The 12,763-nt window shown below is 35.4% G+C and overlaps 1 protein-coding gene across 3 annotated transcripts in view; it reads right to left on the minus strand.

Moving 5' to 3' along the window:
- LOC148940242 (dual serine/threonine and tyrosine protein kinase-like) overlaps positions 1-12,763 on the minus strand; it is a 92,293-nt gene that overhangs the window by 64,650 nt on the left and 14,880 nt on the right. For all 3 annotated transcript variants that reach the window (XM_089105844.1, XM_089105843.1, XM_089105845.1), the window contains exons 4-5: positions 6,593-6,720; positions 5,060-5,187 (exon numbers count right to left, since the gene is read on the minus strand). In XM_089105844.1, the coding sequence (XP_088961970.1) occupies positions 5,060-5,187; positions 6,593-6,720 (256 nt within the window). The remainder of the gene's footprint in view (positions 1-5,059; positions 5,188-6,592; positions 6,721-12,763) is intronic.

Genomic DNA, 12,763 nt, shown 5'->3' on the forward strand with positions numbered 1-12,763 from the left:
AACATGGCTTGCTGCAGACGCGAGGTCTAAGCTCTTCCTCTGAAATTGCTGACAGAGCGATAAAATCAATCCAGATATGTTACTAAGAGAGTAAATGGATACTATCAGGTCGCAGGATGTGACAGCAGTTAATAAGGATCTTACTTTTGCTCCAAATGTGCATTCTGCCCAGCCGCTGATGATCTCAAGAGCTTCCACTATCTTAGGGAGCTCTACCACAAACTGCATTAACGAATCGTGCCTTTCGATCCAGCGCGTTTCACACATGCTAGTTAGCTGTGCTTTCACTACTCTGGTTAAAACATAATTACGCTATGCAGAGGCACTAAAAAAAGCAACTATTTCTTTTATTACTCCGATGGAGTTTCTAACACTCTGGACAGGAGAAGTTTTTGACATGGAAAGATTTAGAGCATGGTTGAAACATGGGAAACGCAGGGCATTCTTTGCCACCTTTGGGCCCCTTTTACAGCACCACAATGTTCTGAAACCATCATAGCACATCCATCATTGCCTATGCCTACATAATTTTCCAAGTCTAGCTCAAGAGATCGAAGAAAATCCAAAACGACATTTCCAAGCGTTTCCCCTTTAATAGTCGGTTCAAAGTTTCCAATGCTGTCCGAGTAACACGTTTCGTGTAGGTCTAAAAAACCAACAAAATCTTCACGTCTTGTGCAATTGCAATTGTAGCAAAAGGCAATGCTCAGTTGCGACTTGTGTGACACATCTTTCGTTTCATCAACAACCACATTGCAGAACTTGGCAAAATGAACTCGTGCAAGAATTTCTTTAAGAATCTCTTTGGCACAACATTCAATTAACTTATTCTGTGTAGCATTTGCAACTGAGCTGTCAAAATTTTGTTTTAAAGTGGTGTCCTCCCCCCCCTTACCCCTAACGGTATTTACACGTAAAGCATAGCATACATTAAATACGTAACCGAACCCAACCTAGGTACCCTTTAGTCCCCCTAAACCCCAAAAAACTAAAGCTTAAATATAGTTTCCGGAGTGAGAAACGGTATATTACTATACCCCCTGCCCAGGGGTATTTACATGGTACCTTAAAAGTTCTCGAAAGTTCTCTTCGTTTGTCAATGGGTCCTTTTCTGCCAATAATTCTCCATCATCTCTATGGCCATGAAGAGCAATGTTCTGTCGACTCAAGAAAACAATTCATTCTACAATTGGCTTGAATCTCGCTCTGTTTTCCAGAACTTGCTGGCTACGTTATCCGTTTACAAGGCTTAAAATGTTGGTTTCAGGGTTATGTTTTAGAAGGAAATGCTTGCCTGCGTCAACTGAATCGCGATGATACTGATTATTTTCATGAGACACCAAGCCACCGTCTTTTCCAGTTAGCTTAGCAAAAATCACGAGGGGCTTCTTTAACAAATTTTTCGAACATTAAACAAAACACAATATTTACAGAATAACATCCCTCATCTTATTCAAAGTACTAGCCAATGAAATTCTTCCAAGCGAGTACGATTGAAAATCTCTTTTCATCCCTGCCCTGCTTCTCGTGAACTGAACAGGGAAAGCTGTAGTTAGACGGCGGAATTTTCGATGTTTGTGTTAGGCTTGGGGCTATACTCTTCAATGGATGCTAATGAATCATGCACAATCTCACTATTAGTCAAAGCGCTGGAATCGCTACTAACACTAAAACTCTCATTATTTCTATCTTCAGTTTCGGCGTCCACTCGCCTAGCTTTAGCTTTCGAACCAAAAAAGTTGTCGAGAGTTAACTGCTTTCGCTTCGACACCATAACTATTTAATATTATCCAAAAATTGTATACTTTTCAAACCCTTCTAGAATCACGACTAATCCTAAGAAGTATGTGTTATTGGAGTCATTTCAAGATTTTTGGTTAGTTATCGAATAAGAAGCAGGTTTTGACATTCACATTTTTTGAAGCTTCAACGATTTACGAGTGACAAGCTACAAAGTGCCTTGCAAGTTCGGGTGACACCAAACACTCTAGACAATTCCCTAAAGACTTAAGGCAGACGGATCAAGTGTCGTCAAATCCTTTTCAGAGATGCGTTGATATCGCAATCAAGTCACAGAAAATCTAATGATATAACTTTTAGCCCAAGCCAAGAAAGGGGGGCGATCGGCCCCCCTGGATCTGCTACGAAACGGGTATATCAGCAATATCTCAGGGACGGCTGAGAATATTAAGTTGAAACTTTCAGAGAATATGCAGGGAGATGCTCGAAAGTGACCAAAGGGCATCCAGCCCCTCCACTCGTCCTATTTAGATGTGACCTCCCCAACAATGTTTGAAACTTCGAAAAAATGTTTTTGTTTAAAACAGTCAAATGTCTAGTAACTACGCCTCTAGAGATACCAAGACCCCTCTCCCCCACAGCCCCCAGGGCAAGGGTTGCAAACTATTAAATTTGCCCAATATTAGGCGCAGGATTTATCATTGGGAAAGGAGGAACGTTTGATCCTGGCTGTATCCAAAAAAGCTAAGGATGTTAAGGTGGAGCTTTGGGGAATGTTGATGGGGATACTGAACTATATCAAAAGACACTGAGTGCTAGCAATAGCAGAGAATCTGCAGTGTCTTAGGAACGGCTAAGGGTTTTAACTTGAAACTTTCAGGGCCACTAGTATTGCTACTACTATTTCTACTAACGCAGCACCTGCAACTGTGACTGGGTTGCGAAAACGACTGTAGCTACTTGCGACTGCAACAACTTCTACTTTTCACTGCTTTCGGGAAATCTCGAGGGATATATTACAACAAAATCAAAACACACTATGTGCATGATGATTATCAAAAGGACACATCAGCAATATTTCAGGAACAGCTGAAGGTATTAAGTTGAAACTTTCAGGGCATGATGAACAGTGCTTGGAGGGCAAAGAGTCTCCAAATCTCCTTTTCAGATGCCCCTACCCCCTGAAAAAAGATCAAAATTATAGAATAGCCATATTGTTCAAAATAGTATAAACGTCTAAAAGCTATGCCATTGGAAATGTCATGCCCCCCACAGCCGCTGACATGCCCCCCAAATTATACAATGTTCACATTGTTTACATACAGGATTTATCACTGGGGAAGGGAAGGGGATGATTGATCCTGTGTGTGTCCAAAAAGACTAAGGCCATAAAAGTGAAACTTCATGGAACGTTAAGGGGAATGTTGAACTAAATTAAAAAACGGTATGTGTTTCCAGGTTATCAAAATGGCGTATCTGCAATATATTAGGAGCGGCTAAGGGTACGAACTTGAAACTTTCATGACCACTATTGGTGGTACTATTGTGACTGCGACAGTGACTGCAACTACTTGCGACTGCGACTATGACTACTTGCAACCGAGACTGTGACTACTTGCGACAGTGACTACTAGTGACTGCGACTAGTTAAGAATTCGAATACTTCCCGACTGCAACTGTAGCTGTTTGCGACTGCAAATACGAATGCAGCTCGACTGATAGTGCGGATACTTGCGACTGTAACAACTTACAACTGCGAGCGCTGCAACTGCGACTACGAAAGCCACAGCGAATTTTCGACCTAGTACCTTAAACTAGGCATCCTTTTTCCAGATCACACTGTCTTTCTATGGCGAATAAATAAACGTTCAAATGGGGATCAGTCCATTTACTTACAGTGTAAACAGGTTTTAGTATTTCTACTGATGACGATCACTCGATATGTGATCGAAATATGTAGGTTTTTGTACCTGTTTTCACTGTTTAAATAAAGGGATTTATTCCCATTTGAACGTTTATATGTTCGTTTTGAAAGCCACAACTCGTGACTGCGACTGCTACTACTGCTGCGATTGCGACTGTGACTGCAAATATTAGTGTAACTTCTACTACGCCTAGAATTATTGAATAAAATCAAAGGAGTTTAGCTGCATCCTGCTTGTCAAAATGCTCTAGCCCATCCAGGTTTTTAAAGGGGATTATCTGTAATATCTCATGAATGGCTAATGCTATTAAGTTGAAAGTTTCAGGGAATATTGAGGAGGATGTCACACTAAGTCAAAAGACACTAGATGCATCCAAGTTGTCAAAAGGATGTATCTGGGTGCATCTATATTGATTTCAGGAACAGTTACGGGCATTAGGTTGAAACTTTCATACAATGCTATGGTATTGGGCATGTTAAACAAAATCGGACGAAATGACACTTTTACGGTTAGGGGAGTAGTAAAGGGACTAAACTTCTTTTTGTACTAGTTTTTGCTCGTTTTAAGTTTTACTTGAATACTGAATTAACCTTACTTGTTTGTAGAATTTATTCATCTACATCAGTACCCGTCATCTTTAAGTTTGATTTGGTCATTAATTTTAATTTCTGTTTCAAACTATTATATAACTTTATTTCTGCTGCTGGGTATTTAATACTACGACAAATTTGTAACTCCTTGTATGTAACTACTACATGCATGCATTGCAAAATAGTTATAACGTATTATTACACATAACTATCATATATTATTATAACTATTATACAATATCAACTATAACTATATAAGTTTGTAACTATTAATGCATTAATCTTCTTTTTTCTCGTTCCATGTTTCTTCCTCTCCTCTGCCCTCTTTCTCATACTCTACCCTATTTTATATTATATTATACTCTATTATACTCTATTTTACACCCTATATTATACCCTATTTTATACCCTATTTTTGTTATACTCTAACTATTTTATAACTATTTGTAAATAGGAAATTATTGTTGTCATAATACAACAGAGAAACAAGGAAACTATTTCTAAAAAAGGTAGTGAGTAAAAAGCTTTTTCTTCTTTTAATGGCTTAAATTTCGCAAAGGAGGGAGGGCCAATCAGAAGAAATTTAACCTATTATCACTTCTACTGTCTTAAAATTTCAAACAGAAATAATCAAGAACCAATCAGGTTTTAAAAAGGCAGGAGTTCCCTTTCTGATATACGCATAAGGAACAAGGGGTTTGGCTTAGGAAAGTGCCATAAACGAGAGCCAATAAAATTAGAGCACACTTTCTGCTACGAAATTATAGGAAAATCAACTGTCTTTTTCACTTTGATAATACTTACCAGCATCAGCTACCTGCTTTACAAGTACACTGTCAGCCGCAGGAGGTTTGTTGCTACGATGCTTATCAATTGGTCCATTTTGAGTCCAAGATTTCCGTCTTTCAAATGAATCTTTTTTCATAAGATTCCTAAGGAAAAAGAAAAACATATAACTACAGTATTTACTCGTGTTTTCCTGATGATGGGTGTGAAAATATGCCAAAATCATTTTTTGTCAAATCATCATGAAAGAGTATACGCTTTTTTATTATGTCATTTTATTGCTGATTCAGGAATGGTAACTACCCCCTGATTAGCCTTAATAGTAAAATGTTATTTCCAAAAAAAAAGCTTATGGAAATTCGGAAAAATAGCCTCAAATTCTTAGAAAATAGCGTCAGATAGAAACAAAAAGTACACCATTGGAATCATCATGGCCGAAAACCCCCTAAAAGAAATTTTCAGCCCCCTGGCTTGAAAAACAATAAAATCACTTTTTACATGGGTAACACTTATGTCTTCTTTTTTCTCCACTGATAGCGAGCCACTGGAACATCATAACATCATAGAGAGCTGTTTAAAGGCTCATTTTGAAGAAAAGTGCTAGTAAAGAACGAACCACGGCCCATAGTAAAAAATATTTGATACGTGTTAAAAAAATCTGTCTAGTGAGACAGAAACGCCATTTTAGCTCATTAAGGAACGGTAACTATTATTTTGATATATGGAAATTAAGAAAATTAGCAGGACAACCCCTCATAAATGACGTCGGGTTGAAATAACAGTAAACCACTGGAATCACCATTACTTAAAACCTCAGACAGGAAACTTACAGCCTCTCACCTTGAACAACAAGGAAAATCAGTTTTTGCATGAGTAGCACTGATGTCTTCTTTTTTTTTCTCCACTGTTAGTGGGGCACTGGAAGATTATACAGATCTGTTCAAGGATGATTGTACAGATATGTTAGAGGTATATACCTCAAAAGGCCTCCTTGTGACAGTTAATATTCTAGACCCATTCCTGAAACCTTCATTCATCTAATTCAACTATGTTTCAAAATAACGAAAAGCACCTCATCTAGAACTTTACCAAACGTTCTATTACAGTAGTGTAAATACTTCACCACTTTTCCGTAGGACTAGATGGTCCTGAAGTGCTGTCTGAAGAGAAAACGTGAATCAATAAGTCAGGCTATTACCTTTCAAATATTTTGGTTGTGCCGCTGGTAATATTCTATTTTGAAGGATAAAACACAAGTAATATTTAATAAATTTTAGGATCAATTCAGTAGAACTTATGATAGTCGCGCCCCAATTCTAGGTAGTTAGGTATATCTCTGCCCCCACTCACAGATCTTTCTACATGACGTCACATTTTAATTACATATTTACATGCAGGAAACCATAAAGAAATCATACAAAAACAGCATTTCGTAATTAAAACAATTGTCAAAGACAAATTACGCAAGTAAAACAGTTCGGAAGAAAGAAATTTAAAGAAAGGAAAATTTAAGGAAAAATTCAAGGAAAGGAAAAAAGGAAGAATTCTCACCCCATGTTGTACTCAAATTGATCTTGATCAGACTCCGTTAGATCAGGAGGAGCCAGCCAAACGGAACTGACAAAGCATATTGGAATATTTCCAAACGCTCTTCGTAGCTCACGAACTTCTCCTAGTTCCTAGAAAATTCACTTTCATTAAACCAATTACCCACGTTAACTTTATTCCAATTACCCACCTTGAAGAGAGACACAGGAGATATTTCACTAAGCCTAATTTATAACAATTTAATTTTAAAAGACTCAATCAATATTTTCGCCCAGTCTAACTCAAGAGAACATATTTGCATATCTAATGAAAACCGAAACTGTAGACCAGCTAAGGCTATTGCGAGGCAAAGGATTCTTGCTCAATCATCTTGATAATTTTTTTTTCATTGATTCCTACCTGGTTTTTATTTAGTGTTTGCTCTGTCGTTGTCGGGTAAACCTCGAGAGGTTAGATTCTCGTTTTTTTTTTTATTTAGCACTGAGGACGACTTGGCGGAGGTCCTTGTCGAAATATTTGCTTATTCTTCGTTTTCATGTTATGCCACTGCCTGACAAAATCCTCGTTTTCTCACCTTTTTTTATTTTATTTTTCATTTATTTATTTTCTTTCCTCTCTTAGTTTCATATGCCACCTTGAAGGGAAGACAACAAATATATTTCTTTTTTGGCGTTAATTTATAATAGCCTACCTCAAAGGCGTGTCCAGGATTTTTGTTCGGGGGTGGGCAAGGGTTTAAAAAAGTCCCTACAAGACACATTAAAAGTTCGTTGATAAGCATTTTTTTACGGGTCAAAAAAAAAATTCGGGGAAAGGATCATACCCAGTACCCTTCCCCCTTGATACGGCCTTGGCCTACTTTATAAATACTCATAAAACTGTCCCTCGAATGAAAACAAGCCTCTTTTAGTCTCTAAATAATAGTTCGCCATGTCTTTTAACTCAAGTTTATCACAAACGTGTGATGTTAAGTCCTGGCGACCTCAAGGTAACTCGCGTTTGAGTTAACATTGGAGTGGGTTGAAGCATCTATTACCCGACTTACAAGTAATGCCCTTAATATAAGGTAATGATAAAAAGGGTTTATTTTCTTCACTCTTAAGGGCTGTGCTCTTGGTTTTAGTGCTCATCATTCTGCTGAAAATAACCTCATCAATGACTTGTTGGGGGTATACATTGCCTAACAGAACATCTTTTATATGATCAAGTTCAGCTTTCAGCTTAAAACTTAAATTTGAGGAGTTTGCTACTAGGGTTGCTTAGACACCACACACATCACTATTCTCACGTCTTTATGTCTGAGCAATGCTTACTTTACTTTCAGGCATAAACTTATAAACAGAGTTGGGGCATACCAATGGGATCAGCCTTGGCACCAGGTCTCAGTGAGGTGTTTCTACAGCATATTGAAAATAATATCTTCAAGTAGGATTTCAAGGATCTACAGAAGATATTTAGATGATTGCTTAACTATTTGGAATTGGACAGAAGACGAAATAAGATCCTCTTTCAATATTTCCAACCAGCAGGGTCCAGATAATAATTTCACCATTGAACTTGAAACTAACAACAATTTACCCTTCTTAGATGTTGGCATTACCAAACTAGAAACTAGGTTTGACTTGAGCGTATACGGAAAGCCAACTCATAGTGACAGATATCTGAGACATGACTCGTATAACCACCCCATAGTCAAAAATTCTGTAGTCTATTCATTGGTTGATAGAGCGTTTGTAGTATGTTCCCCTGATTTTGAGCTGAAGGCTGAACTTGATCATATAAAAGATGTTCTGATAGGTAACTGACACCCCAACAAGTAATTGATAAGGTTATTTTCAGGAGAAGGATGAGCACAAAAACCAAGAGCACTGTCCCAAAGACTGAAGAAAATAAACCCTTCTTGTCATTACCTTATATTAAGGGCATTACTGGCATTTTAAGCTCCTAACTCACTAAGCTTGGCTTTAAGGTGCTTTTTCCTTCTGGATTGCCTATCTCATCCTTCTTGAACAAAGGCAAGAATAAGATTACTTCAGATCCACCAGGGGTATATGAGATTCCTTGGAGTTGCGGTGATACCTATACAGGTCGTGCCATGAAATCTCTACATCACCGATTAAAAGGACATGCTGATTCCATTGATGTCTGCCTTAAAAATACAAAGCTTAAGGAGGAAGATAGTTTTTCTGCACTGGCCTATCATATTTTTGAAAACCCTTCTCACTCCATTAAGTTTGACCAGGTCCAACTTGTTGCTATTGTTCCACAATTCTTAAAGTAGAAAATCAGAGAAGCTCTGGAAATTGCTAAAAACAAACTAGCCATCAATAAAGACAAAGGTGAGTTCCGCGTCAGCGAAATTTGGGAACCCATTACCCATAGATTGAAAATTCGCAAAAAAAATCCACCCCCTGCTATAAATCCAACCTTCTTGAGATCTACTAGGATAGCGGCCATCAATACCTTTACAAAAATTCAGGCCATGTCAACAATAATTCCAGGTTCGGCTCATTATTAGTGTTTTTCAGTGATTTTATTTTTAGGTAAGAGATTTGAATTTGAACCTGATGAACACAGGCACAGGTCCCGTCGAAATTATCGTTTAAACAAAAATTAAGATCTGACATCCATAGCTTAGGTAAGCTTATAACCATCTACTATTATTATCAATACAACCTAATTTTGTCAATATTATTCGTCTTGATTAAAGTTCCTTGGCCCTGACGTAATGTAACTCTAAAGCCGATAAGAAAATAATTATCCAACGTTGTCCAAATCTGAGTTCAGAAAAAGACATCTTGTACCTTGTTTTGGGCCCCGCTTGGCCCGATACATTTTCTTTCTTTTACATTAGGCTCATCTTGCCCCAAGAACATAAAGAAGGAAAACACTATATATATATATATATATATATATATATATATATATATATATATATATATATATATATATATATATATATATATATATATATATATATATATATATATATATATATATATATATATATATATATATATATATATATATATATATATATATATATATATATATATATATATATATATATATATATATATATATATATATATATATATATGGAAAACTATTATCGTTATTTTGCAAAAGGTATTGAAGTTACAGATTTATAAATTTCCATTTTATTTATAAATTGAAAGTTATTAATTTATAATCTTTTTTAAAAACATTAAAATCGCGTGCACTATGACTAGCTTTCAACCTTTATATATATTATACTGAAGAAGAATTACTAATCTTCCAGTTTAAAGCACCCCTAGAGATCTGATTGACCGTACTTCAAATAGTAAGTTATACGAAAAATGTGCTTCTATCCAGGGACACAATTTTCTATGGGGTAAGGGCAGGGGGGGCAACTACCCCTCCCAGATATCTGTTATACTGAAGGTAAATTACTGATCTTGCTAGTGTAGAGCATCCCTAGAGATCATGTAGAGCACCCCAAGAGACCTGACTGACCGTACTTCAAACAGTTAGCTATACGAAAAATGTGCTTCTATCCAGGGACACAATTTTCTATGGGACAAGGGCCGGGGGGCAACTACCCCTCCCAGATATCTGTTATACTGAAGGTGAATTACTAATCTTGCCAGTGTAGAGCACCCCTAGAGATACTTAATACTTAAAGACTAAAGACACCTAGAACCTCTCTCATACACTTAAAATCTCTTTTCTTTTAGGAGGCTTCAATATTTTTTCATCAGAACATATGCCAGAAGGGGTATGTTTATCAAATCTCGATCAATAAAGCGCCTCTTCAGACACTGAATACTTAAAAGCTTAAGAAACATAGAACCTCTTTCATACACCTAAAATCTAAAATTTATTGACCTTGTGCTGCCAAAAAGTTAACCCTTCACTTAAAAAAAACTAAATATAAAAGATAAATGAGATGAAAAAAATACTGGGATTAGCGCAAATAGATCTGGACCCGAATCCATAATTCATATATTTTTTTTCGATGGATTTTTTTCGATCCACCTTTCAGGAATTTTTTTTTAGAAAATTTATAGAAAATTAGAGAAATTTTTTAGAAAGAACGGATAAGAGGCACGTTGTACAGAGATTAAAAACAGGCTTTTATTGTCACTTTTTGTGTGAACCGGGCCCAAGTCCATTGACATTATTCACCAAAAAGAAAACAGCTCACTTACATGAACACTACACATAAAAACGTAAAAACCCCGCTCCCCTTGCCTCAGAGCGTCCTTACTCCAAGGATTTGAAATTTTCCTCACAAACATAAAATTTAACAGTACACAAGGTAATTTAAGTTTGCAGAAAAAAACTGGAATAACACAACTGTTGCATGGCCAACTAACTAATTTGGTGGGAATAAATTTTGTGCAATCACACTGACATCCACATACCGATTATGCTGACATCTTCCCCATTTTTTCTACCAGAAATGACTTATCTGCACTGTTATAAATGTGCATATTTTAACATGTGTTTGTCTTATCATTCCGCATTATCCCATTACCGTCTCAAGTGTTGTATTTTTAAATGAATTAATTCAGTATTAATTAATTAATCAGAATTTATTAATTAATTCAGTATTACTTAATTAAATGAATTAATTAGTGCATTCAGAGTTGAACTTTTGTCAGTCAATATTGGCCATTGAAAAGCTTCAGTTTGTCGTAGTGTTTCAAAGCGGCCTGTGATTATTTTTATGCAGATATTTATGAATTACCAAATATGAGAATTGTTTTAATTGTTTAGCAGAGATTTTGGATCAGAAAAGCTATTCAAATTGAATAGAGATTTATTAAATTAGTAGGTTAAAAATTTTAAAATAATGTTAGGAAGCCCGTATTAAAATATGTTGGAAAATTAAAATATAATTTTAGCAGGATATTAAGGAGGGAATTAAATGTGACATGTGACATGATTGCGATAAGAAAATGATGAGAGGGAAATAATAGTATGTATGTATATAGAAAATTAGAATATAATTTACTACATAGATTAAAGATATCCTATAACAGTATGAAGAATTCCAAAATCTATATAATATACTTTAGCAGGATATTAAGGAAGGTAATTAAATGTGACATGATTGTGATTAAATGTGACATGTGTGACATGATTTTGATAAGAAAATGATGACAGGGAAATGAATAGTATTGTGTAAAGTTAAGTATAAGTAAAAATTAAAATATAATTTTAGCAGGATATTAAGGAGGGAATTAAATGTGACATGTGACATGATTGTGATAAGAAAATGATGAGAGGGAAATGAATAGTATTGTGTAAAGTTAAGTATAAGTAAAAATTAAAGTATAATTTTAGCAGGATATTAAGGAAGGGAATTAAACGTGACATGATTGTGATTAAAAGCGACATGTGACATGATTGTGATTAAATGTGACATGTGATTTAATTGTGATAAGAAAATGATGAGAGGGAAATGAATAGTATTGTGTAAAGTTAAGCATGAATAAAAATTAAAGTATAATTTTAGCAGGATATTAAAGAAGGGAATTAAATGTGACATGACTGTGATTAAATGTGACATGCGATATGATTGTGATAAGAAAATGATGAGAGGGAAATGAATAGTATTGTGTAAAGTTAAGTATAAATAAAAATTAAAGGATAATTTTAGCAGGATATTAAGGAAGGGAATTAAATGTGACATAACTGTGATTAAATGTGACATGCGACATGATTGTGATTAAATGTGACATGTGACATGATTGTGATAAGAAAATGATGAGAGGGAAATGAATAGTATTGTGTAAAGTTAAGTATAAGTAAAAATTAAAGTATAATTTTAGCAGGATATTAAGGAAGGGAATTAAACGTGACATGAGTGTGATTAAAAGCGACATGTGACATGATTGTGATTAAATGTGACATGTGACATAATTGTGATAAGAAAATGATGAGAGGGAAATGAATAGTATTGTATAAAGTTAAGTATAAGTAAAAATTAAAATATAATTTTAGCAGGATATTAAGGAAGGGAATTAAATGTGACATGATTGTGATTAAATGTGACATGTGTGACATGATTTTGATAAGAAAATGATGACAGGGAAATGAATAGTATTGTGTAAAGTTAAGTATAAATAAAAATTAAAGTATAATTTTAGCAGGATATTAAGGAAGGGAATTAAACATGACATG

This window comes from Artemia sp. Qi Xiang Cuo, chromosome 20, assembly GCF_049724085.1.
Source record: "Artemia sp. Qi Xiang Cuo chromosome 20, ASM4972408v1, whole genome shotgun sequence".
NCBI lineage: Eukaryota > Metazoa > Arthropoda > Branchiopoda > Anostraca > Artemiidae > Artemia > Artemia sp. Qi Xiang Cuo.